Source organism: Lipophrys pholis (genome assembly GCF_963383615.2).
Source record: "Lipophrys pholis genome assembly, chromosome: 20".
In the NCBI taxonomy this organism is placed as follows: Eukaryota; Metazoa; Chordata; class Actinopteri; order Blenniiformes; family Blenniidae; genus Lipophrys; species Lipophrys pholis.
This window is the reverse complement of record NC_137648.1, coordinates 664,487-677,686: the sequence shown is the minus strand read 5'-3', so window position 1 is coordinate 677,686 and position 13,200 is coordinate 664,487. Positions and strand designations below refer to the sequence as shown.

At 42.7% G+C, this 13,200-nt stretch overlaps 1 protein-coding gene across 1 annotated transcript in view; it reads left to right on the top strand.

Moving 5' to 3' along the window:
• The window catches only part of dipk1c (divergent protein kinase domain 1C), a 40,613-nt gene extending 29,963 nt beyond the window's left edge, over nucleotides 1-10,650 (top strand). Inside the window, exons 4-9 of the mRNA XM_080489483.1 lie at nucleotides 515-568; nucleotides 1,073-1,254; nucleotides 3,157-3,478; nucleotides 3,698-3,862; nucleotides 7,080-7,154; nucleotides 7,696-10,650. Of these exons, the coding sequence (XP_080345609.1) occupies nucleotides 515-568; nucleotides 1,073-1,254; nucleotides 3,157-3,478; nucleotides 3,698-3,862; nucleotides 7,080-7,154; nucleotides 7,696-7,911 (1,014 nt within the window). The 3' untranslated portion in view covers nucleotides 7,912-10,650. The remainder of the gene's footprint in view (nucleotides 1-514; nucleotides 569-1,072; nucleotides 1,255-3,156; nucleotides 3,479-3,697; nucleotides 3,863-7,079; nucleotides 7,155-7,695) is intronic.
• The last annotated feature ends 2,550 nt before the right edge of the window (nucleotides 10,651-13,200 follow it).

Sequence of the window (13,200 nt, the reverse complement as noted above, 5' to 3'; positions counted from 1 at the left end):
TTTTGGGATGTTTTTTCGATCTTGTAGTATTTTGGAAGGTTTTTTTGATATTGTAGTATTTGGGCATGTTTTTTTGATATTGTAGTATTTTGGGACGTTTTTCTTGATATTGCAGTATTTTGGCATGTTTTTTTGATATTGTAGTATTTTGGGATGTTTTTTTTGATCTTGTAGTATTTTGGGATGTTTTTTTGATATTGTAGTATTTGGGCATGTTTTTTTGATATTGTAGTATTTTGGGACGTTTTTTTGATATTGCAATATTTTGGCATGTTTTTTTGATATTGTAGTATTTTGGGATGTTTTTTGATCTTGTAGTATTTCGGAAGTTTTTTTTGATCTTGTAGTATTTTGGGATGTTTTTTTGATCTTGTAGTATTTTGGGATGTTTTTTGATATTGTAGTATTTCGGAAGTTTTTTTTGATCTTGTAGTATTTTGGGATGTTTTTTTGATCTTGTAGTATTTTGGAAGGTTCGTAACAAACCTTTTGAAAACGTCTCCTCGCTCCGCAGGACGCCGCCGACGAGCTCTCGCCTCTGGATGTGGTTTTTTACGCCACGCTGGAGGTAAGCCCAACGAATTCATCTCTGACCAGATGTTCTGGTCCCCGTCCACACGACAACGCCGTTTCATGTAACCGCATCGTTTCCATCCCATCGTCCACACGACAACGCCGTTTCATGTAACCGCATCGTTTCCATCCCATCGTCCACACGACAACGCCGTTTTAGGAACCTGGAAATGGCGGGGGGTTAAAACGGGTTCCAGAGTGTAGAAATTTGAAACCGCCCCCTCGGCTTTGAGGTGTGGACAGACAAGATGCTCATTGGCTGAAATCGATGATGTCATCACCTGTCTCTTCTCCGTTTTTGGTGTATTTCTGTGGCAGAGTTACAGCTCCACCTACAGGCCTGGCATGGGCACTACATGGTTTTGAGTTGCTGTGTGGACGTAGATATTTCCTGCGTCGATGTCGTGTGGACGGGAAACTTTCTGAGAACAACGGGGAGAGAAAAGATGGTTTTACCTGGTGTGGACGGGGCCTGAGACATGTGTCCTCCTGACCTCAGGTACGAAACTCGTTGGGGTTAGCGGAGGAGGACGAGGACGAGGAGGGGGGCGGGGCAAACAGCAGCAGCTCTTTGTCACGGCTCTGGGGGAAGAAGCTGAAGAAGCGAGATAAGAGTTACTCCCGGGCAGAGCTGGCGTCGCTGTGGTCGCTGCTGCAGCAGGAGGAGTACACCTTCCTCAGGTAACCCGTTCTCCAGCAACACCAGAGAACCGACCGGAAGACAGAGACGCTCAGACAGACAGAGACACTCAGACAGACAGAGACGCTCAGACAGAGACACTCAGACAGAGACGCTCAGAAAGAGACGCTCAGACAGACAGAGATGCTCAGACAGAGACGCTCAGACAGAGACGCTCAGACAGAGACGCTCAGACAGAGACACTCAGACAGAGACGCTCAGAAAGAGACGCTCAGACAGACAGAGATGCTCAGACAGAGACGCTCAGACAGAGACACTCAGACAGAGACGCTCAGACAGAGACACTCAGACAGAGACGCTCAGACCTGCTGAGGAGTTAAAACCAGAACGTTTCCCTCTAGTGAACAAGGTGGTTTGAATCACTTCATGATGTCAGTTTGACACATTTGACTCTGTCTGTGAGACATCGGTCCCACAGAGGACCGAGTCCCACAGAGGACCGATGACTCACAGAGGACCGAGTCCCACAGAGGACCGAGTCCCTCAGAGGACCGAGTCCCTCAGTCGGGGTGTTTCAACCCTTTATGAGCCAAGACACACTTTTACATTGAAAGTATCCCGCAGCACACAAGCAGCAGGAGAGTGACCAAGTGACTCGTTAGAACTTTATTCAGCACACTGGATGACTAGTTACTTTATGCAGATTCTATTTTCTAACGATTCTATTCTAACGCTGAAGAATCATTCTAATGCTGAAACCTCCCTGCCGGCCAGGCACACCAAGCGTCAACGTTTCCTCACATAAAGATGCAAATGTGCGTCTTTTTCGGCCATCTTGGATTACTGCTGACTGAACGATAACTTTAACTAACCGAACACAACTCATTACTTCTTCTTCTTCTGGGTTGAAGGTTAGTCCAGGGCCCGGTTCAGTATTTATCCATCCTTTCTTTTCACCACCTCTCCCACCCGTCACTTCTGCTTTTGTAACCGACATCCTTATTATTATTAATTCTATTATCTTAAATGAACACAGTCAGTGTAAATGTGCTGCCTACTGCCATCTGCTGGCCAGGAAGAGTATTTACATTTCTCAGTCAGCCAACATGTTTCAGACGTCCTGCAACTTTGTTTTAACCAATTATATGAAATTTCACGATTTCCCACGGGACACATGGTGACGTCTCCCGGCACTCTGGTGGTCTGGTGGCGCCGCAGTGGTAGAAAATCATTGACATGAATCACTGTCACTCCCGTGGAGCTCTGCTCATCCACCCTCACTAGGAACTCCTAAACTCCTGGAAACCTTTTCAAACTTACAGGTTAAAGTTGGTTCAAGACAGAAAAAAGATGTTTTCACATCCGGACAGAGGACAGAGGACAGAGGACAGAGGACAGACGCAGCAACGCTGTGAAAGTTAAATTAAGTCTCTATCTGGGAGTACGGTGTCTTCACCTGGAGGTGAAGACTCCATACCCGTCCGTTCTGAATGGGAAAACAGTGGGAGGAGTTACGAGGCAAAAAGAGGTGGAAGAAGAAAAGAAAAGAAAAGAAAAGAAAAGAAAAGAAAAGAAAAGAAAAGAAAAGAAAAGGGGATTAGTAACCTTTACGCCTCTTAAAGAGGCAGACACAAGAATAAAGTACAAACTGAAAGTGGTGGTAGGACAGACGAGAAAATGTCTCAGCACAATGAGGACAGACATTTTCAGCTGCACGCAAAAGCTTTCTGATTGGACGATGTCACATTTGAGTCTTTCTGATTGGACGATATCACACGTGAGTCTTTCTGATTGGACGATGTCTTCCTGGTTAGAGCCTGCTTCTGTCCAGTTCCAGGTAGATGAAGGTTGTCTTGTGGATGTCTCTTCTTCTGTCTCTCCATCGCTCTGTCTCGTCTTGGTGAACAAACCTGGTGGTCCTGAACTGTCCGTCCTCCCTCCAGAGTCCTGCAGGACCTCAGCACCCATGTGGCCAAGGTGTTGGGCTCCTGTGGTCACTTCTACGCCGTGGAGTACCTCTCGGCCGGCCACGCCTGGGACCAGAACATCTTCTCCCTGGACGAGGTGGCGGTTCCCGGGCTGCCGGATCAGGACCGGGGCCAGGCCGGATCGGGGACCCGTGGGAGGTGGACCGCCCGGGAGATGGTGCACCGCATCGCACTGAGCTTCCTGGACATGGTCTGGCACTTCGACAACGACTTCACACACAAGCTTCACCTGTGTGACATCAAACCGGAGAACTTCGCCATCAGGAAGGACCTGACGGTGAGTTCTGGTCTGCAGCCTCAATGTCCTCCACATGGTCCACTCCCTCCACAATCTCCATGTCCTCAACTTCTTCCATGTCCTCAACTTCCTCTGTCTCCCATTTCCTCCATGTCCTTAATGTCCATCCATCCACGTTAAACGGCCAGTAGTCTGTAGTGAGTTTGGTCCTGGGAGACAGAGTGGAGGTTTAAAGTTTGTCTGTCCCCTGTTGTGGAGGTGGTGGCCATCGACGTGGACATGGCCTTCTTCGAACCCAAAATGAGAGACATCCTGGACCAGAACTGCAGCAGCGACGACGACTGCAACTTCTTCGACTGTTCGTCCCGATGTGACCCCGAAACCCACCGCTGCAGCCCGCGGCGCCGCAACTCCAACCTGCAGGTGAGGGGGGGGGGGGGGGGGGGGGGGGCAGGTGAGGGGGGGGGGGGGGGGGGAACCAGGAGGCCGGGACAGACCCCAGAGTATTTCTCAAATATGGTTTTCTTTAAAAGTTTGTTTGCGAATGAAACTTTGAAAATTTGAATCATTTTTTCTTTTAATCCGTTAATAAATGGATGAATAATAATAATAATAATATTAATAATAATAATAGAAGAAGCGGTTTTAGTTTTTTACTCAGTCTGTGACTCAAAGTCAAACTTTGTAAAATAATGTAAAAACTTTCAGTTCTAAGATCTTTATCTTTGTCCTCATTAAAAACACCAACAACAATAAATATTAATAAACACCACATGTTTGGGATTTTATTCATAAATCTCCTAAACAATTTTTTTAGTTACTTAATTACTTAGTTGTTATTTACTTAGTTTTCTATATTTCTTTGAAAATGTATTTTAATTGTTTGTAAAAACTTCTTTAGTCTGATGACTAAATCTTCTTTTCTGCTTCAGAAATATCAGAAGAATTCCTGCAAAATGTCTTTATGATTTGTAATAATTATTAAAGCACATTTTATGCAATTTTTATCAGTGAAAAGTGTTTTATAAATAAATCTTACTTATTTAGTTTGTTTTATCAAATTTGTTGAAAAACGGATATTTTCTTCTTTTTCTCACTTTATGATTTTCTGAGTCTGAATTGTCTCACTTCATAAAAATAATCATTGATATGCACATTTAGAGGCAACATCTCTTATGGTTAATAAAAGTATATTCAGAAGAATTTACACTTTTCAATCATTTTACAAATTTAAAAAATCAACTAACTTTTAAAAAAGAAGAAAGGAAGTTTGTTTTGACTGAAATGAGACGAACAAGATGAAGGAAACAGAGAATTAAAGCAGCTTCAGGGACAGAAAGTAAAAGTCTGGCTGATAAATGACTAAAGCTTCTCAGCAGCTCTTCAGTCTGTCACCGGGTTCGATTCCTCCTGTTACTGATCGGAGGAGACGGGACTCACCAGCACTCGCAGCTCTTCAACTTTAAAACTTCACTTTGTACAAAGATTTCACGTCAAGTTTTACTTCATTAAACTAAAAGAATCAATTTCAGAAATATCAGAAATATTGCAAAGTTTTACAATTTGAATAAAACTGTTGATAAATGTTCAACTATGACCTGAAATGTAGAAACAAAACTAGTTTTAATAATTGAAAAACAAAAAACATGTGAAGAATCTCGTTGAATTATTAAATCAGATTCAGTAATAATTGTAATGTTAAAAAAGTTATTCTAATGTAACTTTACATTAGACTAACTATCAAACAAATTAACTGAATAAATTAGGTTAATAATTACAAGTAAAAAATGTTAACAAAATATCTAGAATATATATTATTTTTTCTGACAAACTTCCAGCTAATATTTACACTTTATTACACTTAAAACATTCTTTAAAGCATATTTTGTTCCTGGGTATTAAATTATAATGTATAATTGAAACTGAGCTGAATAAAGTAGAAATAAAGAGAATTATTTACAGAGAATGTGGATTTTCTCTCCTCGTCCAAAATATTTCTACTTTAGTGTTTTTAAATTATAAAATGTATTTATTTTTATTCTATTTATTTACATTTAAAGATTTTCCCTCTGGGATTAACAAAGTATTTCTATTCTATAACAAATGACAGTTTTTGTATGTTTTTGTTTCTTTATTACTCATTGCTGACTTTTTAAATAAAACTTTAGAAAACTTGTTGCTTTTTTACACATTTTCAAATGTAGAAATCCACACTTATTACTCATAATATGAATTAACCAACATTAGAGCCATAAAATTATGTCATTTTAAATTAGCTGTGGTTGTGAAATTATTCTATTTATTGTCAACACCATTCTCGTAAAAGCGTTTCACTTCATTATGATGTATAAATTCAAAGTGTGATGTAATAGATGGTAAAGACATTTATGTGTTTTAATAATGCAGAGAAATAACCTCTAATAGTTATTAATAATGAAATTGTACGTAACCTGTACCCGGAGGCCGGCTTGAGGCCGTCGGTCCGAGAGGAGATGAGCAGGCCGAACATCTCGTCGCCATGACGACGGCCTCTCATCACCTCCCAGCTCAGGTATCAAGTGTGTGATGAAAGCAGAAACCTCCATTCATCTGGAGGAAGACGAGACCAGAGAAACTTTATCAGACTTTTTCGGCGCGATGAGACACGACGGCACAAACGTCAAACGACGGGAAGAAAAGAGCAAATCCAGCAAAAGGAAAAGTGGAGAATCAATCAGGAGGAAGATTCCAGGAATTTGGAAAAAACAACAAATAGATGTGAAAAAGAGGATTTTAAAGAGCCGAAGGAATTAAAGGTTAAAGGCGTCTTTCATAAAGGCTTTAAGTTCAATCTAAATAATCTTTTTCGTCATGGTTTGAGGCATTTAATTTTAATACTCTTGAATGGATTAGAATCTTTTTCTTATATTTTATGAGGTAATACAACTGAAACTCTAAAATGATCATTAGAATTTCATTTTTAATGAAAATTATTACATTGTCAATGACAAATTACATAATTTAGGTTTTTGCACATTTTTAAAAACATATTTATAATTGTAGTTAAAATTTTACTTTGATTCCATAAATACAAAAATTTATCGTAAAAATAAAAGTGTTGAAAATATCCTCTATAAACTATACCACCAGATTATAATCCTTTAACAAAGTCTTACTGTGTGTGATAAATATGTCCAAAGTATGAAAAAGGAATAAAGCAAATGAAAAAATGCCTCCGAGGAAAGAGGGAAAACACAAATCGTTAAAAAGTCAAAGAAAGAGGAGAAGAATGAAAAGAAGAAAAGAAAAACAAAGAGGAAAGAACAAAGACGGAGACGAGACAATGAGGATGAGTGACGAGCCGACCGGAGCACCTGAGCAGGCTGACATGTCGACAACATGTCGATGACACGTCGATGACACGCCGCTCTCCGATTGGCCGAGCCTCTGCGGGCATCTGGTGACCTCTGGTGACCCCCTGCCTGCCCATCATCCTCCTCAGAGGAAGAAAAGAGCCCTTTGTGGCGGCGTGTTGTTCGCTGCTGAAAAGCGAGGCGTCATCTGCATAACGATAAATCATCTTTCCTCTCGTCCTCCGTCTCTTTGTCTCGTTTCATCCTTTCATTCACTTTGTTTTCTTCCTCGGTGTTGCTCTCTGCAGGTGATCTGTGAGAAGATTTTCAGGCCCTGGTTTTCTCCCACGCTGCTCGGCGCCAAAGCAGGGCTCCCCCTGCAGGTACCACTGATATTTCACTTTAATTGAATGAAAACTAAAAAGTCTTTACGGTCTGAGGATGTGAGAAGAACAAAACGTGTTTCTCATTGAGCGATGAACAAAACTTTCTCCACCTCACAGGAAGAATGTTACTTCAGTTCAATTGGGTGTTTATATTCCAGATATTCCAGAGTTTTGGGAGGAGTTTTGAGGCTTATAATATGAAAGTTTTTGTGTCGTACCTTCTTCAGTATCTCTTAAATTTCCCCCACAGCTTTGACTGTGTGCCAGATTCTTTTGGGGTTTTTACCAAAGTGAAATGTATTTCCTTTAAGACTCCAGTATGTGTGCTGGTGTTGTTCACCATGTCCAAGTCCAAGGGGCTCAAATCTCCATCCGACCACTGAAGCAGACGACTCCCTCAGATCGTTCTCTGTTAACTGGTTGTTCAGCTTTGGCCATTTTGGGATTATTTATAAGAAGCAAATCCAAGATGGCTGACAAATGAAAATGTCTGTAAAACCGGTTGAAGCTGGTTTCAGGTTTGTGTTTCTGCTGTCAGGTGGAACTGCAGCGAGCCGTGCAGGAGTGTTCGGAAACGGAGGGAGGCGTCGAGGAGGCAGAGGCGGATGGAGGAGGAGGAGGAGGAAGAGGGAGGGACGTCCACCAGCGTCTCCTCAGCATCCTGAATCGCCTCCTACAAGAGGGCGGGTCTTCAGGCGAAGGGGGAGGAGCCTGGGAGGGGAAAGACCACGTCCACACCGCATTGAACTTCTGAGAAACCAAAGGAAACCCTGCAGAAGGTTCTTCCAGGACCAAACCTCTGATGAAAGGTTCTTCTTGGGAAAGTTCTCTGTGTCTGTGGACAAAACAAAGTGTTTGTAAAGACGCTCACTGGCCTGAGAACTGAGAGTGAAGATCAGACTTCAGCTGCTTGTCCCAAGAGAATCCTTAAGATTCATCCTCCAATCCCTGATAAACAAACCCAAAGCCCCTGGAAAGAACCTGGCTGGGGTCAGTTCCTCTCACCTGTTGTTCTAAAGGGCGACGCCAGACTGCGTCACTGGTACCTGATCCAGAATAAACACAGACGACATCTCAAATAAAGAAAAGACATACGTGTTGTTTAGTGAACGGCTTCTGAAAAGAATCACAAATCGTTCTTTGTATGAAAAACGGGAAGAGACGGCGTCGAAAAGACAAACGATGGTTGACGAACGAGCTGCACAAAGTAGCAGGCCACAGAACACTGGTACTGCTGGTCATCATTCTTGGTTGTCATGGAAATGTGACGCTCTAGTCGAGGCAGACATTACCAGTCCTGCTAGGAAGGAATGAGAACACCCAAAGGACAAAGTTCTTGTCTTGTACCGGCCCAAAGACAATATCTGGGCGGTTGTGAGCACCTCCTCTGGAACCTGAGACCGTTTATGGTCAATGACCTGTCCTGTCTGGACATCCTGGGCTCTGCTTTTCTGTCTTGGTTTCATTGGACTTGGAGGACATGGTCCTGTCAGCATATCACCGGGCGTCACTGACGGCTCGAGAACTCAACAACATCTCAAAGGTTCTGAGGACAAAAGAAACACAAGTTTAATTTGGATTAAGAGAACCCTTCATCCAGGAACTGAAGAACTTTCCGGTACGTTTACTTCTAATCTGAGTGTCTGTCACTTTTATTGGAACAGAACCGGAGGGAGAACTCAGCATCACCTTCAATGCTTCTGCTGACTATAAGAACACGTCTGATCTAAGGGTTGTGAGGAGGAACTCCTTCCTCTGGCTCTCGTCTCCCAGGACCTGGAGGTTCCCAGGTACTGGGCTTCAGTTCCAGGTCATTCCATTTCTCAAGTTCAAATTTGTAATTCAAAACCTCAAAGTAAGGTTATTTAGAACTTCTTCCCTCAACTCAGAAAATACCTCAAGATGTACCTTGGACAACTGGAAGGAGACATGAGCTGAGACAAGGAGAACTCTTACAGGCCATGTTTACACGTCGCTGGGTTTCTACAGAACCGAGATGTTTCTCTGTGTTTGGGCCTCGATTTTACACATGAACGCAACTCTGAGTCACAATAATGAGTAATGAGATCTGAACCTTCCAAAGTGGAGATTTAAAAATACTCCCGTCCTTCCGTTTGTGTGTAGAGAGGAGGAGACGGAGATTTACGTCACAATAATCAGTGTGTTAGAACCAGTGTTCATGGGAATGGGTCCAGTGGAAAGCAGGGTTGTTTTTAAGTTCTATTCTCCCGCCACCTTTAGACGGAGCTCCGCCTCTTTATCAGTCCAAACAAACGGACCGTGTGTCATTACCGCTGAACAGAAAATAACTCGTCCACTTCGTGATGTCGTCTTTTCTCCAGGATTCCGATTGGCTGGCATGGCTTCATGCTTCTCGTTACACTGCCCCCTACAGGTCTGACAGCTCATAGTCACTCTGAAGCAGGTTCTGAAGCAGGTTCTGAAGCAGGTCCGTGTAAATGAAGATTCTTTTGAAAGCGTAGAGGAGGAAATATCATTTTTTGTAAAATAGCCAGCTATGTGTAAACGTGGCCTTAATCCAAGTTGGTTTGAGGAAGAAGAACTGATCTTCTGCTCCAGTCTGGTACGTTCATCTCCTGTAGGTGGAAACATCCGGAACCGGACGCCTCATTGGAGGAAGATGTGACGGAGTTACTCCTCTTTTTCTTAACCAGTTAGTCTCAGTGAGATTTCAGAAAAAAAAATCTCTCATTTGAAGAGAAACTAGTGAAACAAAATGTACCGAAACTTTAGATGTGGTGAAACCTGCAGGTGCAACGGAACGCTGACAGAACATGAGCAATGTACTTTAATATCCATTTAACATGATATCAGTGGAACTGTGTTGTACTTATCAGTCCCATGGATACGGAGTATTGGGACCTTGTTCCACCTCTCAGCTGCTCATTGGCTCATTATCAGCAGCTTTAATCAACAATTACAAAATACTTAAGACTGTCAAACGATCTTTGTCGCCATGGTTACACATTAAGTAAAAATCCGTCTTTGACAATTATACATTTTGTACTTTTCATAAAATATGTTCTCGACGTATGAGGGTAACAGAGCATTGTTCCACCTCGGTTGTTATCAGACCTCTGTTGCCTTGGTAACGATTCCATTTAGGGAAAACGAATTACTGTAAATGTGACGACGATACCAACATGTAAGTTTATGGATTAAATCTACGTCCCATAATTATGGGGTTAGTATTGCATTGCCCAACTTCTTGGTCATTATCAGTCGCATTAATCAACAAGGGGAGGAGTCTCTGTTGTCATAGTAACAGTTGCAATTGGTTTAGGTAGTAAAACTACATGGTTAGTTATTCTCTTGGGGCTGTGGTAGATTCAGGAGGTCCGCAATCCCCCATATCTATGGAACGGATTAAAACTGAGCACAACTGAAAAGTTGATTCAGTTCAGATTTTTAAATGTTCTTCTTACATTTCGTTTTTTTAAATAAAGTAGATACGGATGTTAAGCTGCTAATTAGCTAAGCTGCTGATTTCACTCATTTTGTAACTGAATTCTCATTTGCGTCTCGCCCAGTTTCCCAGGACTGCTTTAGAATATATGTGCTTTATTATTCTGGTTTTCTTTGATATGTACAAGTCCAATTTGAACAATCTCAGAGCAGGAAAAGAAATCGGACCGCGAGTGTGAATTCTATCAGCCCCAAAAGGGGGCGCCAAACCCCAGGTTGAACTGTTGTACATGATATTTTCTTGTTGAATACAGGGGGAAGCACACAAAAAAACACTCAAAGGGATATGAGCTGAAGCCTCCTTGAATATTAATCTGTTAAAGTTCAAGGAAAGTACTTTGAGTTTTTAGGGATTTTTGATCTGTGAGTTAAAAGCATAAAAACTTTTTGTTCAGGATCATTTTCTTTGCTGGATCCGGCCGACATTCAGTACTTTTTGTCTTTGTTTACATCTCCAGTCAGACTGGCAGTCGATATGTAGCACGAAAGGTACTAACTCACACTGAGGCCTCGTCAACACGACAACGTTCCAAGTGACAACGCCTCATTCATTTAAGAAAAGTTGTGCATTTACCACAAAGGCAGAAACACTGAAAACGATGTAGTTGGCATGCCGGGCCACAAGGTGGTGCTGGTGGTTGCTTTTGTAATGAAACTACACACACGTGCAACAATATGTTCTAGAAGTTAACACAATGGGGAGTACTCCACGTTCGTATGGACGAATTGGATTCTATTAGAGGTGAATGTCAACTATAAAACATACAATGTCTGTGTTCTCCCAATGTTTATGTTTATAGAGTATCGTTCTTTGTGCATGTGTGTCATTTCATTACAAAAGCAACCAACAGCACCAACTAGTGGCCCTACATGAAAACATCATATTCAGAAATGTTGGCGTTTCAATGAAAACAGACATTGTTTATAAAATCATATCATGGAAACGCAAAACTTTTCTGAAGCGAAAACGCCAAAGGGATGAGACTTTGTCTGTTAACAGTTCCTGAATCAAGCAGAGAAGTCAGATTCCACACGCCCACCTCAGTGGATGAATAAAGGACTTTTGGTGTGTTTCTTCTTCTTCTTGTTTTTCACATCATCTTACAAAATCACAAACAAAAGACGGACATGTACGTGGATTCGTTGGTCTCATTGGGTCAAAATTGCAGCAAACACATGAAGTACATTTAATTTTGAAATGATCGGTGATGTTTTCGCTGGTTTGGTTGAGACTCAAAGTGGATTTCAACTTCCTCCGGGACAGTTGTTCACCGTAAAACCGTCTCTGTTGGCGACAGCCTGGTTCAGGATGTGGGGCGTGCTGGACTACCAGGATCCCTTGTGTCCAGTTCCGTCCCACAGTATCTGCTTTGTCTTACTTTACTTTCATAAGCAACCAAACCAGTGAAAAAAATATGATGTCGGCCGCGTTGACAAAACAACAAAAACAAGTGTAACCACAAAACCTTCGTTGTGATCGGAGTTCCTGCAACCGGCACTTTTTCCAACCGGTTCCACGGTGGAACTTTTCTTTGACGCCCCCGACTCCTTGCAGAGACCGCCGGAGGCGACCTAGTATGGTTACTGCGCATGCACGCCACCGCCGTGGTCAATAGTTCTTCTGCTAATGCGCGAGGAACAAACATGGCGGCCTCCGCAGTGACACGAGTCCCAGTCCGTAGTTTTATTGTCCATTTTGGAAGTTTGATATTTGAGATTCACTTCTATAGTATCCAGTTTGTCTTCCGTCTCCACAAATGTCGGGTACTCTCCATTGTGTTAACCTTCATAGCGTATTGTTCTCGGCTTGCGTGTGTGTGGTTTCATTACAGAAACACCAACAGCACCACCTTGTGGCCTTGCATGCCAACTACATTGTTTTCAGTGTCTCTGCTGTTGCCGTATGAAGGCAGAACTTTTCTGAAATGAACGAGGTTTTGTTTCTTGGAACATTGTTGTGTAGACGAGGTCTTATGAACGGTAAACGAGGACGTAGTTTGAGTATATGAAGTTCTTTCCACGGCCTTGAGGTCCGGTGGGATGTGAGATAAATCGCTGCAGGTGTTGGACATGTGTTTGTACTGGCCGCCCACGCTGCCGGGCCATGTTCTGAAGAGATTCCAGTGTGTGAGGGTTTCAGCGTTCTTCAGGGAGGAACCTTGTGGTTCTTCCCCGCCTCCGTCTCTGATCCAGCTGCTTCTCACAGCAGCAGCTGCTGGGTGAATTTGTCTTTGTCCACCGAAGTGGCCAAACCAAACACCTCATTAGTGGATTTAAATAAACCAACTCATCTGTTCCAAATGTGTTTGCTGACGACTGGAGGGGAGAACTTAAACAAAGACAAGTAGAAACCCACCTGGTTCCACCTTCCAGTGGGTTTGCTTCTCCCTCCGACTGCGGCGAAAGGCGTCTTCCGCTCCCTCCTGAAGACATTGGGCCTGCCGGCGGATCGAGTTTCTGTGTTTCTGCAGGATTCCTGAAGAAAAGTGAGCCGGAGGAGGAAGCAGCAGCAGCAGAGACACAACATGTCAGAGATCTCATCCGCCCGTCAGTATCA